The sequence below is a fragment of the Silurus meridionalis genome, chromosome 6 (assembly GCF_014805685.1).
Source record: "Silurus meridionalis isolate SWU-2019-XX chromosome 6, ASM1480568v1, whole genome shotgun sequence".
Taxonomy (NCBI): domain Eukaryota; kingdom Metazoa; phylum Chordata; class Actinopteri; order Siluriformes; family Siluridae; genus Silurus; species Silurus meridionalis.
The window spans coordinates 9,580,806-9,593,144 of NC_060889.1; the positions used below are offsets into that span (position 1 = coordinate 9,580,806).

The 12,339-nt window shown below is 36.6% G+C and overlaps 1 protein-coding gene across 1 annotated transcript; it reads left to right on the forward strand.

The window, feature by feature from the left end:
• The first annotated feature begins 980 nt into the window (after positions 1 to 980).
• Positions 981 to 11,396, forward strand: clul1 (clusterin-like 1 (retinal)). The gene is made up of 9 exons (XM_046850854.1): positions 981 to 1,078; positions 5,420 to 5,554; positions 5,715 to 5,863; positions 6,329 to 6,499; positions 7,439 to 7,856; positions 8,782 to 8,904; positions 9,293 to 9,507; positions 9,588 to 9,781; positions 10,618 to 11,396. The coding sequence occupies exons 2-9, from the start codon at positions 5,452 to 5,454 to the stop codon at positions 10,631 to 10,633; spliced, it is 1,389 nt and encodes a 462-aa protein (XP_046706810.1). The 5' UTR covers positions 981 to 1,078; positions 5,420 to 5,451; the 3' UTR covers positions 10,634 to 11,396.
• The last annotated feature ends 943 nt before the right edge of the window (positions 11,397 to 12,339 follow it).

The window sequence follows — 12,339 nt, forward strand, 5'->3', positions numbered from 1 at the left end:
TTGAGAGGAACCAGACTCAAAAGGGGAACCCATCCACATTTGGGTGACATCAAGAGTTGGATCATAAATCTTTCAACAATACAGAACACTGGAGAGTGAGAACTAACATGAGCACTGGAGTGTGTGATTATAAGTAATGTTCTTTCTACAGTCTAATACAGTACTATATTTTATGGTTATAAAACTAGGAGCTACTGAGCTCAACATTTGTGATCATCACAGATCCAGCACCAGCTTCTCCATGCCAGAGCCTTTAAACACTCCAGGAGGTCCAATGTCAAAACTCCACACATGTAGTGGGATCCAATTGGCACTGGAACGTCTCTAGATGGTTCGGGACGTTTGCGAGTTCGGCATCTACTTCTTCAAAGGTCTATAATCTTCATGAGGTGGGACGTGACTGGAGCTGGCCAAATGATCTCTTGCTGGTATATGCAAGAGATCATTCTCATTGAATGAATATGCAAATTAAGGTATTCCATTTATCGTGACCTGACATTAGCTTTTGTCATCTCGCTGCTTCACTGAGTTTTGAACTACTTTTCCATGAAAAAAGTTTGCAACACAGGTCAGACACTGACATCAATGAAGGGCCGGATGAAAACCATGAAAATAGATTAGCTAAACTTTCGAACTGCACTCCTAGGGGTTATGTGAAACAGGTGGCTGAGAGCTGACAGAAAAATATCCATTTTTATTTTTGTTCAAATGTTTTTTGGTTGAATTTGGTTGTCCTAATAGCTGAGACCAAGCAACATGTGGCAATGATTATAATTTCGTTGCTGAGCTGTGCAATATTTCCCAAGTTTTCCAGACTGATAGATATGACTGACTTGTTTGCCATTAGTGTGTGTGTCTTATGTATTTGTGAAGTATTTGTGTTTTATATGTTGTAAACAAGTATGGGGAATGAAGGCTTGTATTACAGGGTTGACTTCTGGATTAGCAGGAATTAAGATCTTTAATAGGATCAACTCCGGCTCATTACTGTATAAATAGAAGAGTTCAGGTAAAGATAAACATCACTGTCATCCTGCATGAAGCACATAGATTTACATCAAGCTACCAGACGCTACTGGTGAGTATTAGCAATTATATTACTGTATGTGTCTAGATCATACATGTGACTTTTTCTGTACTTGTACTGAATCATGTTGTTTTGTTATCACAACATATACTAAAAATGCTTTGTATTTATGAATAGATTTTTCAATTAATCATTTGGCCTCATAAAACCATGTGATGAACATAATCATAAAGCATTAGACTTGGGGGGTGTTGAGAATTGGAGCATTGGAGTATGAGTGATTTATTTGACTTTGAGTTTATAGATTGAGCATGTTTGTACATCCTTGCTAGTTTTACATACAGCTTACAGCTTAACTAATTAATTGCTTAAGCACTGATGCTATAGTTAGAATAGACTATCCTTCTATTAACTAATGCACATTCTCTTATTTAAGCTGGGTATAAAATGGAGTGGCACATTTCAGTCAGGTTGTGGAGTATTGATCAGATAATCCTATTATTTATCTCACACCAGCCATGAAAAGTTTACAATATTAGTTTGGGCAAATGCCAGAATTTTTATCAATGAATTGAGGCTGTATAGTGTGAATTGTGAATGAACAAGTATGGGGAAAGAAGGCTTGATTTACAGTGTTGACGTCTGGATTAGCAGAAAACTAGCAAGGACATGCAAGCATGCTAAATCAGAATTCACACTTATATTTGTTTATTCAGAATTTACATTTATACGGTAGCATATGTTGAATGGTTGATCCTAAAACGTCAAAAGGTTTGATTTATTTGATGTATTTTTTGCCTGGTCCAGACAAACATTTAGCATTTGTTTGATTTCAAAAGTAGCATTCAGGCTTGTCTAGCAGATGCTCCAGACAAAAACAGAACAGAAAGTGGTGCAAAGGAAAAGTGTTCAAAGGGGAAAAAAAGACAATATGGGCATCTGTGTGCTTATATATGCAGAATAGGATTGTGTTCCACTTGTGTGTTATTATTTTGTGAAGATGGAAAAAAAATGGGCGGTAAGGGAATGACTTCTTTTTACCTATTAAAAATAATGATGGAGACTAATTTGTTTTTCAGACATACCACAGTGTTTAATGAAACCTAATACAATGTGTCACGTTCTTTAATTAATAAAAAGAAATGCAGTGTTGTGAGAAATTAAACACTTTGGAGTGTGTGCTGTTTGTGTATATAACTACACACCCTGATATACCCCTTAAGCTGCAAAAAATATTTATATTACTTTTTATGTTATTGCTCGTACAGTATACTCCAGTCTTTATACACTGGTTTGTCTAAAGTAAGCCATGCAAATTTAGATATTACTCATTAACAGATGGACTTTTCTGAACATCAGTCAAAACAGATTTGGGTTTAAATGAAATTCATGGTCACAAGACCACCACATTCCAGCACACCTTACTTGAAAATTTCCTCGCATACTCGCACCATTATAGTCAGTTTAGCACAGATTCTCTAAATCCTTAACCTTAAAGCTGCTGTCTGATGTCCTTCCACATTTTTGTATACGAAATAATTCAGCCAGTTGCACATTTTCCGGCACCGTGTCACATTGATTAAAATATACATTACATTTAATCACTCAAAATCACTTTCACTCCACATCTAGCTTTACTCTGTGGCAAAAACATGGTTCAGGGATGCATCATTATCATTAAATTAAATTTCTTATTGAGTTTTATAATCATTCTGGCTGGTCATTTGAACTAATTGAATGTAATTTCCTTCACCTTAAAGAAGCTAAAAACAAGCAATTGTATATATGTCTTATCCTATACAAATCCAATAATTATGTTTAGATGAATATAAAGGCAATTATTTTTATAAAAAAAATTTTTTTAAGTAGAATTTTCAGGAATAATAATAAAAAATAGGGAGACTCTAATTGTGCAATTATATATGGCATTCATACTTAAATGAGAAGATTATAATAATATAATGGTTATACTACTACTACTATAACTACTACTACTACTACTACTACTACTACTACTACTACTACTACTACTACTACTATAACTACTACTACTACTACTAATAATAATAATATAATATAATTGAAACATCATCATCATGAGTGGGTCCAACAACATGTCATCGGAACAGTGTACTTCAAATACTATTCAATTTAATACATCACACCACCATGCTGGAGTTGTCTAAAAAGGTTGCCAAAAAAAAAAAAACCCTTCATGTGGGCAACTATCAAAACCTGAATTTTTCCAAGACTTATTGGAATTACATGTTCGGAATCATGTGTTGGTGTCAAAGTTTTTGGACACGAACACCATTAGGACAGGAAAGCAGTGTCTGGAACCAAGGTATTGCTCACATATCACTGGTAAAATACGAAGATGGATAACTGATGCTTTGAGGCTGTTTTCCAGCTGTTCCTTGAGCTCTCATGAAGATTGATGGTATTATGATTTCCACTGAGTACCAGGAAATTTTATCCCCAAAGCCTGTTGCATCTGGCAGGATTTCTCTTCAAGTGTTTCCAACCTTGTTAGACATCACAGAAATGTGCAATGTACAAGGTTTCACCAGATATTAAAGTGGGATTTGGAAACACATGGCAAATTTGTATAAAGATTTTTTTGAATGTAAAATAAAAAAAACATTTTTGGGTTGTTCAAGATCACAACATGCTCACGTTTCTTGTTTAAGTAATCTAATTCTGGACTGATGATTTGTAGTGGGAGGAGTACAGCAATGCTTACTAAATGCCTGAACTTCTGCTATTGTTCTTCTACCTGAGCTCCAGCGCCCCTTAGTGGTCATTATAGAGTTCTATTTTTTCCTAACTTTTCCAACAAAAAAAAAAATCTGGCTTAAATATTAACATTAAAGTTACCATTAATCTGTTCTAGTTTTAGTTCTAGTTCTACTTCTAGTTCAGCAAAACTTATAGCACAATGAGAAATTATTTAGAAATATCTAATTTTCGGACAACATAGTCCAATGCCTAGCTATTCAATGAGCTTTAATGAGAGACATGAAGTGAGATCATTATTATAAAAAAATGAAATTTTTTCCCTATATTTTACTCTTCTCATAAATGGCATGGTGAGCTGTAGTTTGGGCATCTCTGCTATAGAGTAACGAAATCCACATCAGACAGAGAAATCGTAGTTTTAAAGTTTAGATTTAGATGCATCTGAGTGTCTAGAAGTTGTACTGTTGTAGAGAATTAATAAGAATTAAAGTAATGAGAATTAACATTTAAAGTTGAGTATATTCAACATTATTTTGGATTGAATCTTGGATCTTTATTGAAAAAAAAAAAAAAGACATCCCTTGTTATAGGGGTTATATGTAGGAACATTAGGGGTTTACCTACAAAAACAAAGAAGGAACGCTGTAGGATGAAACTTGTTTTTTCCCCTATAACTCATTTTATTGCATTTGTATAGCATTTTCAACAATGGACATTGTCACTGGACAGATTTACAAAAATGAGAATAAACTGAACATTTTACATTTTTCTCAAGCAAGAAAGAGACCTTCAGAGGAACGAGAGCAAACTGGAATCCTCATTTAGATGACAAGTGGGACTATGCCACTGCGTCTCTTTCTCTCCCCATCCCGAGGCATCCTGAGGTTTGGCCAGCTCCAGTCACGTCCAACCTCATGAAGATTATGAACCTTTGAAGAAGTAGATGCCAAACTCGCAAACATCCCGTACCATCTAGAGACGTTCCAGTGCCAATTGGTTCCCACTACATGTGTGGAGTTTTGACATTGGACCTCCTGGAGTGTTTAAAGGCTCTGGCATGGAGAAGCTGATGTTGGATCTGTGATGATCACAGATGTTGAGTTTAGTAGGTCCTAGTTTTATAACCATAAAGACCGTATAAGACTGTAGAAAGATCATTACTTATAATCTTATACTCCAGTACTCATGTTAGTTCTCACTCTCCAGTGTTCTGTATTGTTGAAAGATTTATGATCAAACTCTTGATGTCACCCAAATAAGGATGGGTTCCCCTTTTGAGTCTGGTTCCTCTCAAGGTTTCTTCCTCATAACATCTAAGGGAGTTTTTCCTTGCCACAGTCGCCACGGCTGCTCATCAGGAATAAATACACACCATTCACCTTCACTGTTGATTTCTGTAAAGCTGCTTTGAGACAATGTCTGTTGTGAAAAGCACTATAAAAATAAACTTGACTTGACTTGACTATTCACAATTGTTTTTAATAACTGTGTACGATATGGTTAAAAAGTGCAAACCCGGAATTTTATTATAGTTTTAACATGTTTAATGTAAAAAATAATTTATGCAAAATTGTGAAAATTGTAGCCCCAATGCAATCATAGCAAATGTGTCAGTGGAGTCAAATTGTGTAAACGCTGGTTTCTTAATTATAGACTGTACAAGTGTGAGGTGGCTGTAAGGAAAGATGACGGCGCTGCTGTTCTCGCTGGCTTTGCTGGCATCTCTAAAGGTTTTCCACTCAGCTCCTGGGCTTGATCGACCAGCTGTATTGACAGAAACCCTCGAACGTGAGTCTGACTTTATAAAGTCTTTCCAGTGATTTGAGTGACAGCAATGCATTTGACTTGCAGTTTATACAGTTCATGTTACTAGCTTATTGCAACATGCTTATTTGACTGCTACACGTGATACAGAACTGCCAATTGATGTGTGTCCTTTATCACTCAGGACTCTCTCTGGAAGGGGAGAAACTAATAGGGAAGGAGGTGCAGAGAGCTCTCTATGGAGTTAAGCAGATGAAAGAGGTGATGGCGAGCAATGAGGAGAAGCATGAGCAGCTGATCAAGGCACTTCAAAACAGCGGAGAAAAGAAGAAGGTAAGCTTTATACGTTCAGCGAACATAATAAAGTCCCCAGCTATAAATAAGCTTTTAAGGTGCTGAATCAATTCAATTCCCATTTATTTGTATAGCACTTTTAACAATGGACACTGTCACAAAGCAGCTTTACAGAAATGTATAGAATGACACAAAATTTTACATTTAGAAATGTTCCTAATGAGCTAGTGGTGACAGTGGAAAGGAAAAGCTCCCTTGTATTATATTAGGAAGAAAACTTGAGCAGAAAAAGACTCATTAGGGAACCGATTGTCATCGGAGTGACACTGAATGTCAATTTATTATAGTTATATTAAGATTTCTGGTGTCTTCTTTTACTCATCTGGCTACATACAAAATCATTTCAGAGGTGACATATTTTTAAACCAGTATCTCTATGGAAATTTAACCCAAACCATAATGATTTAGTGATTTTATATGTAATGGCCCTCTATCTGGCAACAGGAAGTGGCAGAGATGGCTCAGCATGTGGAACAGAAGTTGGATGAAGCTAAGCAGCAGTGTAAGGAGACTTTAAATTCCTTGTGGGATGAGTGCCAGCCCTGCCTACAAGATGCCTGCAAGAGCTTCTACAACAAAACCTGCCGCCGTGGCTTCGCAACTTTCTCCAGTAAGGTGGGTTAAAGACTAGACGCAACATGCTGACCACACTATAGTTGTTAAATTTTAATTCTTATTAGTTTTATATAATGGCAGCTGTGACAGTAGCGCTGGTTACAAGGCAAATTACAGGTATATATTACAGATACATGCAGGGTACCCATAATAATTTACAATATTCATTTATTTCTGAAGTTAAAAAAGGCAAACATTATCTATGTAAAAAGCAAGGTATGTATTTAATGTACAGTTAAATTATATTTCATTGACTTTTTTTTTATTGCATAAGTTAAAGCTAACAAATGTAAAAAAAGAAAGTAAAAGCTAAGTATTAATACTTTTTTCTTTTATTGTTCTTTGGCTGATTTTGCAAACGAGCCACCCAGTCAGATGGGGTTTTTCAGTCTTTTAACAAAGGGGGGCGGGTAAAGTAAGTACTAACAGGAACTAGTTTGTTTTGGCAGAAATTCCACGACAATAAATGTAACTGTATAAAGATAAAATGTGTAATTTTTTTTTTAATTGTGGGAAAATTGAGGTATAAGAGCAATAAAACACTTTCTCAGAAAACAAACCGTTGCCACATCACACCACCCTGACACTGAATATTTTTCTTTAACCTCATTTTATCATTTTATACCTTATTCATGCACATTAGTTGCTGGTTTTGGATTAAAATAACACAGTGACAGTCACTTTCCTCCTTCACTAACTGCATGCTTTCCATCTCATTTGCTTTTCCAATACACAAGATTAAGTTTCAACTAGTGAACCTTAGGGTACAGTATATATAAACCTGCTTTTGACAGTTTTTTTTATGTATTTTGTCTTTCATTTTCAATTGTCCAAGTAATTTATCATTTCAAGCTTTTTTTTAAATTTTTTTTATAAATTGTATGACTATGAATTAGATGATGAAACACAAGTGATTATAATGACGTATTTTCTTTTTAGCTGGAAGGCTTCTTCCACGGACTAAGCACTCGCTTTGGTTTGCTTAGCACCCAGGAAGAACTCAGAGTGAACAAGAGCACAGAGATACCTGACACGGACTTGAGAAGGCTAGAGGAGTCATTTAATGATCTGGTCTCCAGAGTTGACATGTTGGTGAACCGCAGCATAGCATTAGTGTTCCGGTTCCACAGCAAGCTGAATGAAACGCTCCAGCAGGCCTTTGCTCCGGAGCCACATAAAGATACGAAGATCAAAGCACTGGACTCGGACTTCTTACAGGGAGTAGGAGTGGGGCTCCAGGAAGTGCTGGATTCCTTTGTTGACTTTACAAGCAGCATGATGGAGGAGTTTGAATCTATGATCACGCAGGCCTTTGATGACCTGCATGGGGTCATAGAGGAAGCAGAGACAGAGCAAGGTAGATGTGTCTAAAGGGCTTTGTCAAGCCGTGGTGAAAGTCATGTCAGTGCCTGAATCAGAGATGAAATTCCAATACGCAGAAGACTTTGACTCTTACAAGCATGTTAGAGGTAAAGAAAGTGTCAGGCAGCAGAGGTTGACAGTTGTATAAGACATTTAATAAAACAAAAGTGGCAATCCAAAAAGCGTGAGACAAAAAGTTCAGGGGCAGGAGATTAGCAGAATCAGAATCAGCGATCAATAAACAGCACAATCAAGACAAAAAACAAAAAAGGAACCAAAACATGATCAAAAAAACAAATCGAATATCGAAAGAGAATAAAGCTTGTCCTGCATTTGTGTCTCTGGTGGGAACCATAGGGGAAGTGGTAGCTCAGTAGGTAAGGGTCTGGGTTACTGCTTGGAAGGCCAGGGGGTTCAAGCCCTGGTATCACCAAGCTGCCACTCTTTGGCCCCCGAGCAAGGCCCTTAACCCTGTCTGCACCAGGGGTGCAGTATCATGGCAGATCCTGTGCTTTGCCCCGAACTTCCCATTGCTGGGATTTGCAAAGAAGGAATTTCATTGTGTTGTAAAGTACATGTGACAAGTATAAATCACCTTTCTTTCTTTTTTATATGAGTGCAGAAATAATTTAAGTGAGCATGACTGTCATACTGATCTTGTAGGCCACAAGATCTTCCAAAGCTTGGAGTTCATTTCTGATTCTAGCATCTTCAGACCAAATCCTTCTAAAATATCTAGTATGAGCAAGTCATGAGATAATTTGTATATCAATTAAACTTGATGTAAAATCTTGAAGATATTTATAAACCTTGATCCTAATGCTGGATGACTTCATTTATAACTATTAAGGAACTTAAAAAACTTTTAAAAACCCACAGATGGTGGTCTGCTTTAATACCTTGCTGATTGTATGTTTCAGAAAAGGAGCTGCTCCCTGGATTTATTCAGAACAAGAAGTTGTGCCGAGATCTGCGCAAACATTCAGCCGAGTGCTGGCAGCTCCAGGGCAAGTGCCAATCCTGCCAGAGACCTTTATTCTCTGGTAATGGCAACCCGAGAATGATCAGAGTATATATATATATATGGCAAATATGGTGCTATAACCTACATAAAAATGTTAAATTATGTAAATCACGAGTGATACAAATTATGCATTATTAGGTAGTAATCTGAAATGGTTCCCTGGTGGTCTAGTGGTTCGGCGCTCTCACCGCTGCATTAGGTTTGCACAAGCTCGGATAAATGGGGAGGGTTGCGTTAGGAAGGGCATCCAGCGTAAAAACATGTGCCAAATCGAACATGTGGATCATGAATATGGATGAACTGCTGTGGCGACCCCTAATGGGAGAAGCTGAAGGAAAGTTTATGTAGTAATCTGAAAATCTTATTTTTTTTTATATGGTTTCTCTTTGGTTAATCTCTTTCTTCAGAGTGTCCAAGCATGCAGGAGTTACACATTGAGCTAAATGAAGTATCTGAGCTTCTGGAAATTGCTAAGGAGCAGTATGAAGAGGTTCTAGGTCTTGTGCAGCGTCACACTGTTGACACCATCAGCTGGATCAACAACATGGCCGCCCAGTTTGGCTGGGTGCCAGATCTTGGGGATGGTGATATCATGAACGAGAACGTCTTCAGCATCACAACGGTGGGAGGAAAAATATAGCGAAAATAATGCAGTCTAATGATAACATACCAGTGTTGTGACTTGTATGAATTCAATGTCAGGTGGAGAATGAGGAGGCGGTTTATGTTCCAGAAGAAGGACTAAACCTTCCAGCAGGTGACACTAAGGTTGAGGTGAACATCCTGAATGCTCCTCCTCTTACACTCAATGTTCCAGGCAGCCTGCAGCCACAAGACCCTGCTTTCATCCAATACATAGCCAACAAGGCTTTGGATTTCTACAAACAAAAGAGCAGGTAATACAGAGCTGCAAACGATATGAGGTTCCATAATTCCCACCTTTGAGGGCCAGATTTCAGCACAGTTTGGTGATTTCTTTGCCCAAACTCCTCTCAGCAATTAATTACAATAAATTACTCGGTGTATTCAAGCAGAGAAATGTCCTAATTGGACTCCAGGCTTCCAGAACCCAGTCCTGATATATCACACACGTTTTTGTGCAATTACAATGTATGTATATTTTATAACACTGTGGTTTATTATAGTTGCAAACACTAATTTATCCTCAATGTGATTTAAGAAATAATAGCAAAGCAAACTATTAGCAACTGGGTCCTGTAGCTCGACTGCTTGAATTGACATCCAGTTCCACACCATGGCATTTACGCTACAGTTTATGAAGATTGAAATAAATAAAATGTATATATGTATACCGTGCAACCTCGATTCTCGTTACGTTCTATGACCCATCACAAGTAACAAAAAATGGCGAGGTTTTGATTCTCCTTTTGATGGTTCCTTTTTTAAGGGGAATTGTACATGTACTGTTCTGTACACTCAAACAAATTGTAATTACCTGTCATAAATGTTTTATTTACTACTTTCAATGAATAATACAATAATATGAATTGTTTTCTACACTTTGTATGTAATTTATTAGTACATACTCGCAAACTATCAGATTTTTCACTACTCTTAGTTCAGTTCCCAATGAAAAGTCGCAAACTATCAAAGTCGTGAGTGTCAAGGTGTCGAGGTTCCACTGTATATATTTTTCAAGCTTCTAAGTAGTTGTATAGATTAGATGTTGGATGCCAATTTGGACACTGTCCCATTTCTTGTCCCATTTTAGGCTGGAAGATGCTTAAGACTTTCTTGAGAGCTGTATCCTTTACATTTAGATACATACATGTAGATGTAGAAATGTAGCATCTGTTAGCATGGCGTATCCTCTTATTTCCATTATGTTTCAATATAAGAATTAAATTTTTTAATAGAGCAGCCACAAATACAGTCCAGGACGCCAGAACCATATGATAACAGTTGTATTGTAATTCAGAATCCAAGTCCTAAATGAAAAACAACTTGCTGTAATTTATTGATAAGTTCAAAACTCAAACACTGACCAAATGTGCTAATGGCATGTAGTTCTTCATTACCAGTTTTAGTTGCAGGTTGTAACTTTACATAAATGTGGAAAAGTTCAATGAGTTTAATATTTAAATACAAGTATGGAATGGTAAGATAAACTTTAGTTTGGAATTCGTTGCTATCTGGTTATCTATGTTGTAGGTGATATTTGTAAACGAATGTAATAATTGAACATGTTGTTGTTTTGGGTTGTTATTGACCTAGTTGTCAGATATTAGCCTAAAAAAAATCATCCAGGCCACTTGACACTGGATTAAGTGTAATGTTGCATGTTAATCAAAATGAGTTTGATCAAGACCCCCTCGATCTAAAGTGTATAACATCACGATATGTTTATTCTAATAATGCTTAAACATTCAGCATTATAAACTTCCATCGCGTTGTGTGTTTTAATTTTACTTTGTACTGTACATGTAGTAGATCAGTGTGACGTAATAAACCTGATCGAGCTCTCAAATAAACAAGGCTTTACCTGAAAAATGCTGAAATGATTACTTTTCTATTACTTTTTCCTATGAAGGGCAATATAATCTAACTTGATTGAGGATTTTGAGCCCAAAGTAAACGTTTCTTTATACAAGTTTGAATTATAATAAATTGACAGTTTCCACAGTTCCCCTTATTTATAATTTCCTAATATTTAGTTAGAAAACAATTTGTAATCTGCTTGACAATTATTTTTAAACTATTCTAGTTTAATAAAACTTAAAGTACACTGGAAGAAATCACATTGAAACAATCTATTTTAGAGTATAATAGATGTCAATGCATAATTCAACTATACAAGCTATTAGCAATGCAGAGAGAAAAAATGTAGTCAGTACTTTAACTTTTACCAGAGTCTTTTAAAACATATGCATTTGTACTTCTATGTGAGTAAAGGATGTGTGTACTTTTGCCATCTCTTGCAATAGCACCTCTGTGGGATATATATAAGGTAGGATTTATGGCGGGTTTATGCATTTGCACTGTTTGAACACTAGAGGTCACTTCACTCCAACTTCACCGTTCAAATATACGATAGAGAGCAGACTGGTCCTATGTCACGTGATCAAGCTCTTTTAGAGAAAGCCTGTGCCATTACTGAAAATCATTACTTGTGTGAAAACCAATAACCCCATAGTTCCTGATTGCAATGACTGATATGTATTATAGGTTATTTGGTTATACAACCACACAGGAACAGTTCAACATCTCACTAGGCTTTACACCACATCAGTCTCTCTTCTCTGTGGTACCTGAAGTAGACTCTACAAAATCAGGGCATTTTGGCCAACTTTGGAGCTGTAGTTACAGTTACATTGATGCCACAGGTTTGGCTACAGAGCTCATTATGTTTCACTCATTTTCACCCCTATAAGCAATGCAGAGGTGAGCTTGTAATATTAGCGGCCTCTAATGAGAAATGATGATGAGGGTCTTT

What these genes read in the sequence shown, in the direction of transcription:
- clul1 (XM_046850854.1), top strand. Translation starts at nt 5,452, where the DNA reads ATGACGGCGCTGCTGTTCTCGCTGGCTTTGCTGGCATCTCTAAAGGTT. An exon ending in ACAGCGGAGAAAAGAAGAAG is followed by an intron (nt 5,864 to 6,328) that starts GTAAGCTTTATA and finishes ATCTGGCAACAG; the next exon opens with GAAGTGGCAGAGATGGCTCA. An exon ending in CCAGAGACCTTTATTCTCTG is followed by an intron (nt 8,905 to 9,292) that starts GTAATGGCAACC and finishes CTCTTTCTTCAG; the next exon opens with AGTGTCCAAGCATGCAGGAG.